General features: G+C 49.5%; 1 protein-coding gene across 1 annotated transcript in view; it reads left to right on the forward strand.

Annotated features, from left to right (window-relative positions):
* Window positions 1-1,053: 1,053 nt before the first annotated feature.
* Window positions 1,054-13,794, forward strand: part of TBX1 (T-box transcription factor 1) — a 50,764-nt gene continuing 38,023 nt past the window's right edge. Inside the window, exons 1-2 of the mRNA XM_087880247.1 lie at window positions 1,054-1,445; window positions 7,916-8,489. Coding sequence (XP_087736373.1) covers window positions 1,184-1,445; window positions 7,916-8,489 — 836 coding nt within the window. The 5' untranslated portion in view covers window positions 1,054-1,183. The remainder of the gene's footprint in view (window positions 1,446-7,915; window positions 8,490-13,794) is intronic.

A 13,794-nucleotide genomic window follows, 5' to 3' on the forward strand; every position in this document is an offset into this window, starting at 1 on the left:
AAGACACAGACACACACAGAGAGAGAAAGAGAGGGGGGGGACAGAGAGAGGGACAGAGAGAGAGAGAGAGAGAGAGAGACAGAGACAGAGACACGATCCGTGACTTTGCATGGAGGGGACAGTCCTGGGAAAGGTGGCCCTTTCCATGCCCTGTAAGGAAACAGGCGACGTCAGTTAAGGATAGGGGTGGGATAGAAGAGACACCTGGAGTGCCAGAGTTTTATTGTCAGTGCACAACATGGGTGCAATGAGATTGGTTGAGCTCCCTCAGTGCATCCCACCCCCAACACAATACAACTCACAGTGAAGACAGAAAATCCTTAACCCAATAACTCACATTAAGAGCCTTGGTGGCGCAGCAGACTAAAGCGCTGTTAAGTAGCACCAGCTGCCTGCAATTACTGCAAGTTCAAATCTCACCAGGCTCAAGGTTGACTCAGCCTTCCATCCTTCCGAGGTAGGTAAAATGAGGACCCGGATTGTGGGGGCAATATGCTGACTTCGTATTAAAAAAGAACACCGCTTAGGGGGGGCCGAAAGCCCTACTAAGCAGGTATATACAAAAGTATGAAGGCTACTGCTTAACGCATTGTAAGCCGCCCTGAGTCTCCGGAGAAGGGCGGCATATAAATCGAACCAATAAATAAATTAACAAAACACCCAGTCCTATTATTAATAAAATATTAAATGATTTTAATTTTGGTCATTCCCATTTCATTTTTGTCCCATCCCTTTAATGCTTCAATATCTCACTGTTCCTTCGATATTGGTGTCCCTTTTATCCCGTGGCGAGTTGGCCGACGGGGAAGCGAAAGGAAGATCCGTGTCTCGCTTGCGCATCCAACCCGGGCTTGAATTCGGCGCAAACGGGTCCGGATCGCTGCCTTTGCCTGCCGCCAACGGGGCAGGGCGAAGGCGCGCTCGGCGGGCGCTCTCCGGCAGCTGGTTGGAGGGAGCGGAGAGGGGGCTGGGGAGGGGCGGGGAGGGGAGGGACGGGCCCCGGGCGGGGAGGGGAGAGCTGGAGAGCCGCGTTGGAAGCTTCCGTTCCCGCTTGCCTTTCCTCGCCACTCGTTGCGGCCGCGTCCACGCCAGCCGCCCATGGAGCGCTGAACTGGGCTCGGAGAGCGCGCCGTCGGGTGGGCTTCCCCGCAAATACCCACCCACCTACACCCCCCCCCGCCCCATGGACGAGGCGAGCCCCTTGTCCCCCAAGGCCAACGCGTTCAGCATCGCTTCTTTGATTGCAGCCGTCGAACCCGCCAGCGAGGAGGAGGAGGAAGAGGAGGAGGGGGAGGAGAAGGAGGAAGAAGAGGAAGAACCTGCGCTCGACTGTCAGCCCGGCACCGCCTTCGCCGGCGGGAGGCTTCGCAAAGCTTACCACCACCACCCCGCCGCCGCCTCCCGGAGAAGGATGCATTTCAGCGCAGTCACCCGAGACATGGAAGGTAAGGCGGCGAGAGTGGGGGGGGGGGATCACGGCCGGGGGTACGTGCGCGGGTCTGAACTCTGAGGCTGCTTTGCTCTCCGCCGCCCCTCTAGGGACCACCCTCCCCCGCCGAGATTCGGGCGAAGGGGATTGAATGGGGGAAGAAATCCCCCCCTCCTTAACCCACCCACCCCTTTTAAATCTGCCTGCTCTTTCGCCCTAACCTCAAATAATCATCTTTATTTATTGATTAGCCCTTGGGCCATATCAAAGTGCAAAGTTCCAGAAACAATTATTGCAAACATTTGATAGGAACAATTTCAAATGAAATTGGAATAGGAATAAAACACGATTTAAAATGTGTTCATTAAACTCAAATAGGGAACCTAAACTCCCTCTGGTTAAAGACGCTCCCCTCCGTTCCTAAGGCTGCCCTCCGCTTTTGGAAACGAACCCTTCCCTTCCAGTTGAACTAAAGGGAGGGGGGGTGGAGGGTCTCCGAATAAGCCGGCTTTTCGGGGGCTCTTGCCCTTCAAGCCAACGCGGGATGGAGGCGCAGGAATCCTAAAGGGCGGCAGCGCCAGCTGTCCAGCGAGCCACGCCGGTTTTCCCCAGCCCGGCGCCCTTAGGATGTCCTCGGCTGCCGTCCTTTTCGACCGGGAGCTGAAATCCAACCGCCTTCCAAAAAACACGGCATCGGGACACTTACGATCAAGGCTTGGCCGGCCTGAGTTGGAGGGGTCGTGGGACCCCGAATCTGTCCTCATCCTCCTCTTCTTCTTCTTCTTCTTCTTCTTCTTCTTCTTCTTCTTCTTCTTCTTCTTCTTCTTCTTCTTCTTCTTCTTCTTCTTCTTCTTCTTCTTCTTCTTCTTCTTCTTCTTCTTCTTCTTCTTCTTCTTCTTCTTCTTCTTCTTCTCCTTCTCCTTCTCCTTCTCCTTCTCCTTCTCCTTCTCCTTCTCCTTCTCCTTCTCCTTCTCCTTCTCCTTCTCCTTCTCCTTCTCCTCCTTCTCCTTCTCCTTCTCCTTCTCCCTTTTTCCAACCGTGGTTGTGTGGTCTCAAAGACGCGCGTCCCTAAGGAACACCCCCAGAATTAGCAACCTGAAAGATCCGTTCGCTGTAAACCCGTGGATTCGAAACTTCAGGTGGCCCAGATCCAGGCAAGGTGCAGAGAACTAAGGAGTCAAAGTTGGCTTGTTTTCGGATGAACCCCAGATTGTCTCTCTGCGTCCTCCCTCTTCAGGCATCCAGAAAAGCTGGGCTTGAAATGGTTGGGGTGGGGGGGAAGGGAGACGTCTCCTCCCCTCCCTCGCTGCCCCATTGATCCCCCACGGTTTTGTTGACAGGTCTATGGGCCTGGGTCTCTTTTTAGGACTCACCAAATGAGCCCACCCGGACACCAGATCCAGCCGCATTCACACAAGCAGAGGAGTTGAAATCTCCGGTCGAGCGTAGTCCACTATTGCTACGGCTTAGTGTGTTGGGTCAGCCTAGAAAAAGTCGGCTCAGGCCAGTTCGGAGTAAATCCGCTGGGCAAGTCCTGCTGTTGCTGCTTAAGCAAGCGGGATTGTCTGAGTAAACGTTTAGTTAAGGTTTAGTTAGTTGAGTAACGCGCTGTCTCTAAATAATCGGAATAGAAACCCAGAGATTTTTATATCAAAGGATTGTCTCCTTAGTTTCCGAGGAGTAAATTCTCCACTGGGACACCTCCCGAACAGAAATAGCTATCTAACTGGGATGCAAACATTGAATATTTTTCTCCAGGGGCGTCTCTTCCAATGGGGGAAACAACCCAGAAGCTACGATTAAGCTCAAGAACTGGAGATAAAGCTAACAGAAGCTGTTAACTCTTTTAATGACAGCTTCCTGTCAATTAGCGAACTTGCCACCGAGCTGTAGAGTTCCAGGGCAAACTCGCGTGTCTGTGGGTTTGCCTGGAGAGGGGAAGGGGTGGTATGCCGCGTGTCAGAGGCCAGGAATACCCCGGATTCACACAATATACTTTGGGCCCCTTAGCTCCTGGGGAGAACTCCTGAACTATAAAGTGGCTTAAAGTGAGATTTTTTTTAAAAAAAAACCTAGTCTAAGACTCTTTTTAAATCGATGAGTTGCTAAACCATGGTTAATCAAAATCTGGGATGAAGAATCGCAAAGGTTTTGCTCTTCAGCCGCAGGGTGTGATCCTTTTCTCTCTTTCCCCCCCTCTTTTTTAAAGGGACTATTTCTTTTAAGAGAGTCGAAAATGGCTTGTGTTTTTTTCCCGTGCAGGACAAAATAAAAAATAAAACCAACTTCCGTGCGTTTGTTTTAGGCTGGATTTAGAGACCCACAGATGGGTCTCTAGATGGCATTAATTGCCCACAAAGTTGAGTTTCAGACTTAATTAAGCACGCAAAACCGGTTAGCAGCCTTTTGTGTGTTGCCCAGTTCTGTTCCTATAGAATCACATATTTTTTTTTAAAAAATACATTTTTTAGCTCAGCGGGCCAAGCTTTGCAGTTATTTAAGCGTCCCTGGATCTTGCCCACCGTAAAACTCTCGTTTTGAATAAGCCACGATTTCATTAATTCAGCTAAGAGCTTTTGGGGGCTAACGCTGTCACAACTGAAGCAGTGGCCAAAACCTCGCACATAAGCACTGCTCCTCTCCAAAATAAAAATTTAATACAGTTCTCCTTAAAGTGTGCGGGTGATTTAGGAAGTATTGATTGATTGATTGATTGATTATTTGTTATTTATTTATTTATTTATTTTTAATGTCTTCAACTCAGTAAGAGGAGGAGGAGGCAGGGTAGATGGTGAATTCAAGTCCCTTCTTAGCTGTGAAAGGCCGACTGGGTGACTTTGGGTGACTTTGACTCACCAGGAGACGGTGAGTTCTAGTCCCGCCTTAGCCACGCAAGCCACTTTGGGTATCCTCGGACCAGTCAGTCTCTCTCAGCCCCAGCCTACTTCGCAGGGTTGTTGTTGGGGGAAAGTAGGAGGAAGGTGTGATGGATATATTCGCCGCCTTATTTGTAGTAAATAATAATGATGCAGGATACAAATAATTAATCAGTTCACAGTTTACAGAGTGCAGAAAGAGATGAAAAGGAATAAAATGGGAAGGAATGACACCATCGTTCAGACAAATATTTTACGCGTGTAAAATAACATTGTGGCTCCATTTGAAAGGACAAAGAAAGCAGTCTCGCCTTGACGGCTGACCCAGGCCTTGGAAAAACCAAAATATTTCTCTGAACTGGAGAACAGCGGAGAAGCCCGCAAGGGTTTTGACCTAAATATTTGTCCCAAATATTTGCGATGGAGGTCGAGAGGCTGTGGCTATCAAAGGAAGAAAAAAAAATCCTACAAATTAGGCGCTGGGAAAAAAAAAACCCTCCTAACTGAGCGCAGAATAGCAGTGGAGCCTTTGGAAGAAGAACGGAGGGTGGGAAGGGAAAATAAACAGCAGAGCTTGGCCTGAATTTTATTCACTTCTTTCTATCTAAAGGGTTCTTCGGCTTGGGTCGAGATCCTTTAAAATGTCCCAGACTGGTTCAGAAAAAAAATCCCCTCTCCCTCCCTCCCTCTCCCTCCCTCCCTCCCTCTCCCTCTCCCTTTCTTTCTTTCTTTCTCTCTCTCTCTCTCTCTCACACACACACACAAAACACAGACACTCTATTGTCTGTCTGTCTGTCTGTCTATCCTAATTATGTATGTATGTATGTATGTATGTATGTATGTATGTATGTATCTATCTATCTATCTATCTATCTATCTATCTATCTATCTATCTATCTATCTATCTATCTATCTAAGTAACAGAGTTGGAAGGGACCTTGGAGGTCATCTAGTCCAACCCCCTGCTCACGCAGGAGACCTGTACTAGGGATTCGAACCGCAGAACTGCCGACCTTTCTGATCGACAAGCTCAGCCACTTGAGCCACCTAGTCATCCATCTATCTATCTATCTATCTATCTATCTATCTATCTATCTATCTAAATTCATCTATCTATCTAAATTTATCTATCTATCTAAATTCACCTATCTAAATTCATCTATCTATCTATCTATCTATCTATCTATCTATCTATCTATCTATCTATCTATCTAAATTCATCTATCTATCTACCTATCTACCTACCTATTCTAATTACTGCACATACTATTACAAATAACCCTAAAAGTCGACACCCACTTAATGGCACATAATCATCAACAACAATAACAACAACAATAATAATCAAAAGCCCTTGCCCTTATTCTCTCGCATAATAAATAGCGACGGTATCAAAAAGTTTAATCGCGGGAAGTCAAGGAAATGATGGCGTCTCCTCCGCCCATGTCAAATCGCGGAGCCTTTGCCTGAAAACGCAAACTCTCTAGCTCGCCAGCGGGTTTCAAGGGCTTTCGAGGGGAAACCGCGGTAGGAAATTATTGGACAGGGGTGGGGGGTGGCGAGGGGAGCTGGAAGGATGCATGGAAAAACGCTTGGCTCGTTTCCTCGTCCCCCTCCCCCCCCCGTCCACCCCGCCTTATCTATTTGACATTAAAATAAAACGGAGGCTGGATCGCGCGTTCTCCTCTCCCGCTGCAAATCTCCAAAGGCGAACCAAAATTTTCTCCTTCTCCAGAACGAGAAATAAATCCCATCCAAATTCCTCTGGAGTCCGTCCTTCCAGGGCAGGCATTTCGCTCCGTAATTCCAAGGCTCCGATCGCCCCGATTATAGATCGGCCGGACCTTAAACGCCGGCTGGGGAGCGGGACCAGCGGCGGTGTCTTCAGAATGAGGCTCCTTCTGAATTCTGTTCAGATCCCTTTCGGAAGGGGACCTCGTTCGGTCTCTAGCCTCGGCCCAACCGGGCAGGGTTAGAGTGGGTGGGTGGGTGGGGGGCATGGAGAAGATCAGGACAAGGCCAGTGTGAAGGGGTTGCGAGATAGGAGGCCCCCTCCCCCGTTCCTACTTCTTGCTGGTGGAAGCCAAATTCCTCCGGCAGAAAGGGCGAACGGGAGAACAGGAGCTAAACAGATTGTCAATAACCCCTAGATAGAGAGAGGGGGGTAGATAGATAGATAGATAGATAGATAGATAGATAGATAGATAGATAGATAGATAGATAGATAGATAGATAGATAGATAGATAGATAGATAGATAGATAGATAGGTAGGTAGGTAGGTAGGTAGGTAGGTAGGTAGGTAGGTAGATACCGTAGATAGAGAGATATAGATAGATGCCGTAGATACCGTAGGGAGGGAGGGAGGGAGGGAGGGAGGGAGGGAGGGAGGGAGGGAGAGAGAGAGAGAGAGAGAGAGAGAGAGAGAGAGAGAGAGAGAGAGAGAGAGAGAGAGAGAGAGAGAGAGAGAGAGATGAACGTTAGAAGCCAGCCCACCCCCTTCTTTTCGCCCGAGACCGAATTGCTTTCCCCGTCAAACATTCCCGGGGTGGGGGGGGGCGGTTTACCTGCAAAGGTGATGCTACCCCCTCTTCCCGCTCCGTCTTATCTCAGAGGAAGGCGGGGAGGAAAAAGCGAAAATCAAATCAGAACCGGTTTGGCGGCGGCCTCGGGGACACCCGGCGAGGGAGCCTGGTAGCCAAGCCGGGAGAAAGAGAAGCGAACAAGGTTTGGGGAGTGGGGGAACCAGCCTCGCCCGTCGGCGGCTGCGAGCACATTGTTGGCCGCCTCCTCGCCTGCTGCTCCCCTCCAGGCTTGGGAGGCCCGAGAGAAAGGAAGAGGAGGAGAGGGGCGGGAGAAGCTCCTTGCCGCTGCTGGCGCTCGGAGGGAAGGAGAGCAGCCAAAGAGCCGCGGTGCGCGCTCCCTAGGAAGAGGCAAAAGGCGCGCCGCCGCCGCCGCTGCTCCCTCCCCTTTCCCCGCTTGGGAACGCGCCCTGGAAGCAGGAGGAGCGCGCTGAGTGGAGAAAAAGGGAGTTAACAGCGCGCAAACCCAGCCTTGGCTGCGCGCAAGGACTGTTTTGGCTCCGCTCCGGGGAGAAGACCGTTCGGTTGGACGTGGGGAAGGGCAGGCCTTCCCTTCCCCTCCCCCTTTCTCCTTAACTTTAAGGGGGCGGGGGAGAAAGAAAGAAGGGGGGGTGGAGAAGAAGGGGGAGCGCGCGCGCGGGGTGGGTGGGACGTGCGCGCTCCAGGCTCGAACTTGGCCGAGCGCAAAAACGGGGCCGGAGGAGAGCGCAAAGAGGCAGCCGCTTGCTCGCGCGTTCCCAGGGCGCGCACGCGGCTGGCCGGCTGGCTGGCGGGCGGGCTGGCTGGCTGGCGGTTCGGGGGTGCTATAAGTGGAGGCGGGCCACGACGGGGCGGCCCAGAGCCCAGCGGGAGGGAGGGAGGGAAGAAGGCAGGCGGGCAGGCGAGGGAGCCAGGCCGGCCGGCTGCGCTTGGGTGCCCTCTCCGCCCTCCTCCTCCTCTTCCTCCTCCTCCTCCGCTGCTCACACTCTCTCTCTTTCTCCCTCTCTCCCTCTGGCTCTTCTTCCTCGCCGCCTGCCTGGAATGATCTCAGCCGTCTCCAGCCCGTGGCTCACGCAGCTCTCCCATTTTTGCGATGTTGCAGCTTTCACCGCCAACAGCCTGAGCAGCCTCAACTCGGCCGCGGCCGCCGCGGCGGGCTACCCTCACCTCCCGCCCTCCCCGGCCGGAGAGACTTACGGCCAACATGAGCCGCCCCACTACGACCCCTGCTCGGCCCAGCCGCCGCCTCACCACCCGCCGGCCCAGCAGCACCAGCACCAACAACCGCCGCACCGCCACCACGGCCAGGCGCAACACGGCGGCTACTCCTTCGCGCCCGGAGCGGCGGCCAGCAACAACCCTCCACTCCCGGTGGGCTCCGAGGCTCCCGAAGGCGGCGGGGGCGGTGGAGGAGGAGGAGGAGGCGGCGGTGGAGGAGGAGGAGGAGGAGGAGGAGGAAGCAGCGGACCGGGCTCCGGCTCTGGAGGATCGGGCCCGGCCTCGACCAAGGCTCCGGTCAAGAAGAACCCCAAAGTGGCCAACATCAGCGTCCAGTTGGAGATGAAAGCGCTGTGGGACGAATTCAATCAACTGGGCACCGAAATGATCGTCACCAAAGCCGGCAGGTTAGAAGCCCCCCCCTCCCCCTCGGTGGGTCTCTCTAAAGCAGATGCGTGCGACTTTCTTTTTGGGGGGCTGGGGGGGGGGGTAGAAACTCTACTTCCCTGGCGTTTGGAGCTGGGGAGGCGACTCAGCTCCCCCTCCTCGCGCGTTTCCCAGGCCTCGCTGCGCCGCCTGTGCGCCAAAGCCAGGGATAATTTGGGGGGCAGCGAGGGGGGGGTTGTTGCCCGCCTTGCGCGCCTGCTCTCTCTTGCGAGGACTCGGCCGACTTTTGCGCGTCTTTTCCCAGGAATTTTTTTTTGGGGGGTAGGCGGAAAAGTCTATTGGGGTGCCCCGTTAATTTGCTGCGGGGAAAACGTCGCGAACGGCTTTGGATCGGGGATGGGGGAACGTTTGGATGCCAAATGCTGGCGGAGTTCGCCTTACTGTTTAATCCTCCGCTGCTTTTTTGCTCCCGAATAAAGTGGGGGCGACGTGCGGCCGACCGTCCTTTGTAGAATGACTGGAAACACAGAGAGAAAGAGAGACGAGAGAGACACGCAGAGAAGAGACAGAGAGAGAGACAGAAGAGAGAGAAGAGAGAGACAGAAAGAGAGACAGAGAGAGGAGAGAGAGAAAAGAGAGAGACAGAAAGAGAAAGAGAAGAGAGAGAAGAGGAAGAGGAAGAGAGAGACAGAAAGAGAGAGAAGAGAAAGAAGAGAGATAGAGAGAGGAGAGAGAGAGAGAGGAGAGAGAGACAGAGAGAGAAGAGAAAGAAGAGAGAGAAGACAGAGAGAGAAGAGGAGAGAGAGAGAGAGACAGAGAGAAGAGAGAGAAGAGAAGAGAGAGAGAAGAAAGAGAAAGATTGTGATTTTATTAATGCAAGAAACATTGAAAAGTGAATTCCTAGCTCATGCCGGATCTCGCATGCTTTTTTCCTACCTCCTTAAGGCCTCTTCTATTGCAATGATTCCCCTCCGGCTCAGCATTTGTCAGTTCCACTTTTCTATTCGTAAAGCCCCTTTTTGTTTTCCTTAAACTCGGGTCCGACTCTCAGAGTAGGTACAAGCTGGAGCAAAAAAAAAAAAAATCACTTTTCGGGGACACACACACGATCGAAGGCGGGTCTGCGTAGTTTGCAGGAAATGAAAAATGTAACCAAAGCCGGGGTCAGTAATCAGAAGAGGAATAATTAGCCGTGTTGGCTCGTGGCGATAAGTGATCAGTTCATTAAGGGTAAGGGAAATATCGCCGGAACCTCAGGTTTCAAAAACCTGTTTTTAGTCCTCCTGACTCGCCGGTGTCCAGCCAGGCCTCCAGCGTCCATGCAAGTCACCTCTTCGTCCTTCCCTCTGGCTGGGGATGATGGGGGTTGCCTCTGACACATCTAGAGAGTCGGCCTTGGGGGAAAGTGTAAGGGGGGGGGTGTTTTCAAACCCACCAGTGCAAATTTTTCGCGTGTGGTTTATTTTGCGAGGAAGGGGGTTTGGAAACGGGGATGCCTTTGAATGAATTGCTCTGAAGTTCAAGGGGGCTCAGGGTTTTAGAATGGGTTTCCCAGCTTGCTTGCTTCCTTTTTTCCTTCCTTTCTTCCTTCTTTCCTTCCCTTCTTTTCCTTCCTTCCCTTTCGTTTCCTTTCCTTTCTTCTTTCTTTCCTTCCTTCCTTCCCTTTTGTTTCCTTTCCTTTCTTCTTTCTTTCCTCCCTTCTTTCCTGCTTTCCTTCCTTCCTTTCTTTTCTTTTCCTCTTTCCCCTCTCCTCCTCTCCTTTCCTTTCCTTCTCTTCTCTTCCCTCCTATTTTGCTTCCTTTCTTTTCCTTCCCTCCCTCCCCGAATGGAGCTTTATTGAAAAAGCCGGAGTGCAGATGATTTTTGACCGAATGGAATTGCCCCCAACTGGTTGGGCCGCTCCGGTTCTTAGCCATGCAAAGCTCCCCGGCAGAATCGTTCCCGTATTTAGCCCCCCCCCCAAAAAAGGGAGGAGGAGGTGGCAAAAAAAAAGAGCAACATTAACAATGAAATCCAGAGCGGGGAAGAGAGGAGGGGGGCGTGAAAGAAACTCAACAAGCCACAGATTCCGTGACTCACTCCCCGTTTATGTTCCTGCCTCTTTTTGCAAAACTTTTCGCCTCCTTTCCGGAGGGAAGTTTTGGTGACGCTTTTTAAGCCGTGGCTGGCCTTGAAGCCTTCAAAAAACCCTCAAATTGGGGGGGGAGGGAATCCAAAGCCAGCCCCCCCCCAAGACAATCACAACCTGCTTAATTAATTCATAGCCTTTCCCTGCCCCCCTCCTCCCGCAAGAGAAAATATTACTATAGTTAGGAATGGGATCGAGCAAGGATTTAGAAGAAAATGGCCACCAATCAATTTCACCTATTTGATATAAATAAATAGTGATGGAAACCTGACATTTAGTATAACTTAAATGTATATGTGTGTGTGTTTGTGTGTACTTGTGTACGTGTGTACGAAAATTGTGTGTATGTACATATGTATGCATTTAAAATAAATATGTACCTATGTGTGGGTATAAATCTATGAAAGCAGATATATGTGTTTAATATAATTTATATGTGTGTGTATGTATACTTGTGTGCATGTGTACGAAAACGTACGTGTGTGTGTATATATATATACATATGTACACATTTAAAATAAATGTGTACCTATGTATGGGTATATATGTGTATCTATGAACGCACATGCATGCAAGTCTGCGCACGTATGTGTATGTATGCATGTGTATATATTATACATATACATACACACACAATTTAAAACACGGTGTGTGCTTGTGTGTGTTTTAGCTGCGTGTTTTGTTTATGTATGTATAAAAGCGTGTGTACATATCTCTGCGTTTGTGTGTACGTTTTAAACGGTGTGCCTGCGTGTATGGATGAAAGCATGCGGCTGTATATACATTTTAAAGCATGTGCGAATGCAGGATTTGTGCCTGCACGCTCGCATATAATACCAGCACACATTATTCATTCTTTCCCTTCCCCACCCCAGAAAAATTATTGATATTTGGATTCCGTTTACGCTTCCCTTTGAAACGTTTTGCTTTGTTAATTTTTTTTCTAGTAAACCCAACGCGATGAATGACGCTCCCCGTTAGGAAAGGAGCCTGTTTGAGGATTTATATATATATATATATATATATAAAGGAGATTATAAAAAAGGAGAACGCGGCTTTGGGTGAAAAATATATTGCTGGCCCTCTTAAATGCAAGTGAAAAATCTAGGCGTGCTTTCCTATTGAAAGCAACCTCTTTTTTTTTTTTTTTTGCAACAAACCTCTTTAGAAAAATCGCTCTATATAGGCCTCTTAAAAGCTGGGAAGGGGCTGCAGAAAAATGTCCTCCGAAAACGCCAGTTCTCATTTCATTAAAAAAAAGAAAAGGACCCGGACTGAATTGAAACCAAAATTGATCGTGTTACTATCCAAATTTTGCTGGGGGGGGGGGGGCGGCGGTGGAATGAAATAGAAATAGCCCCCCCCCTCTCTTCTCCTCTGTGTGTCCATGCCTTTATTTCCCCTTCATTTTAAAGGAAAAAAATCATATAAATCTGGAATTAAAGTGTGGAGATCCAGCGGACCCCTTTTACGCCTAATGGTTTGTGGCCGCGCGGACTTGTAACTAAAGTAAAGGAGATTATTTGTAGCTCAGGGTTGACGCGAAGGAGTCCTTGGTCCTCTCTGAGCTTGCTGGTTTTCTTGCAGGCGTTTCATGACCCAAATTAACCTGGTTTGGGCAATGAAACGCGTGCAAGAATACACGTGGAGTTTTTCTCTGTCGTTGGAAAGGAAGGGTTGGAACTCAAGCGCGCCGCTGCGCTTTCTTTCTTTGCGGAGAGTTTGTCTCGATTAAAAAGGAGCGGAAAATAAAACATTTTCGTGGACCTTTAACGTCTTCCCCATGTCAGTTTTTCTGGGTGTCGTTTTCTAACTGATTTAAGGGCCGCGATCTAGCAGTAAACGAAGCCCCAAATCAGGGAATTTTCCACATAGTTGAGAATTTGCTATTTTATTTTATTTTACCCCGAGAGAGAGGCGTCCTGATAAATTCAATATTTTTGCTTCCATATGCATATCCATATTCCTTGGATTTAAAAAAAGGGGGCAGTTTCACTACTATTCTTTACAGAAACCCCAAAAGTAATCCTCGATGGATGTGCTACGTGGATTTAAGTGAAGGTGTCCTAAAATACGTTTTCTGGAATAAATCGAGTTGCATTGCAGAGACCTATCCAGTCATAAACTAAAATTTACCAACAATAAGGATTTGGATTACCCAACATAGAAAGCCAAAGCCCCCTTCCCGTCACCCCCAGGGTTATAATTTCCCTATTTCTGACTCTAACAATACCACGGACCATCCCTAGAGGGCAGCACAGACCAGACCCGACCCATTGGCTCTATCCTGCTGCCCTCTAGAGAACACTCTGATTTTTGCAGCCAAGATTGCGGTAAGCAATCCATTTTTTTTTTCTTTTTGCTGGCTAGAGGACACTAGCCACGCTTAGCTGAACCCAACTCAGTTTAGTGAAGAGACCACGGTTAAAGGTAACCCTGGCTTTGTACAACGTCCTCCCCCTCCCGTCTCCAGCTTTCTTCCAATCTGGCACTCTCTCTATAAAATGTGATTAAATGCCCGATATTGGGTTCCTGCAATTTGTAACGTGCAATCCCACAATGTATCAAGGGGAAATTATTTCAGTTTTTATCCTAGATTCACAAGAGGAACGTTTCCATGGGTCTGTGTATGAGAGAGAGACAGAGAGACATACACAGAGAAAGAGAGAGAGAGAGAGGGAGAGAGAGAGACACAGAGAGAGAGAAACAGAGAGACAGAGAAACACACAGAGAAACAGACACACACACACACACACACACACACACACACACACAGAGAGAGAGAGAGAGAGAGAGAGAGAGAGAGAGACAGAGAACCCCCCCACACACAGAGAAGTATAGAAACAGAGGTAGACAGTGTTCATGTGAATTTTCTATGAATCAGCCTGAAGTTGGGCGGTATATAAATTTGTATAATAATAATAATAATAATAATAATAATAATAATAATAATAATAATAACAACAACAACAACAACAACAACAACAACAACAACAACAACAACAACAACAAAAATAGGGCATCTTTTTATTTCAGCTTTAAAAGCCGCTGTAAACTGGAGAACAGTTACTGCAGCTTGTGGGAACTTTTAAGAGTTGGGGGTCGTTTCCCCATCTCCTGCTCCCTCCCCTTCACCCCATCTTCTCAAGGTTCTCCCCGGCTGGGTTATGAGAGAGAGAGAGAGAGAGAGAGAAAGG

Source organism: Pantherophis guttatus, chromosome 17 (assembly GCF_059756535.1).
Source record: "Pantherophis guttatus breed Tessera chromosome 17, ASM5975653v1, whole genome shotgun sequence".
Lineage (NCBI taxonomy): Eukaryota > Metazoa > Chordata > Lepidosauria > Squamata > Colubridae > Pantherophis > Pantherophis guttatus.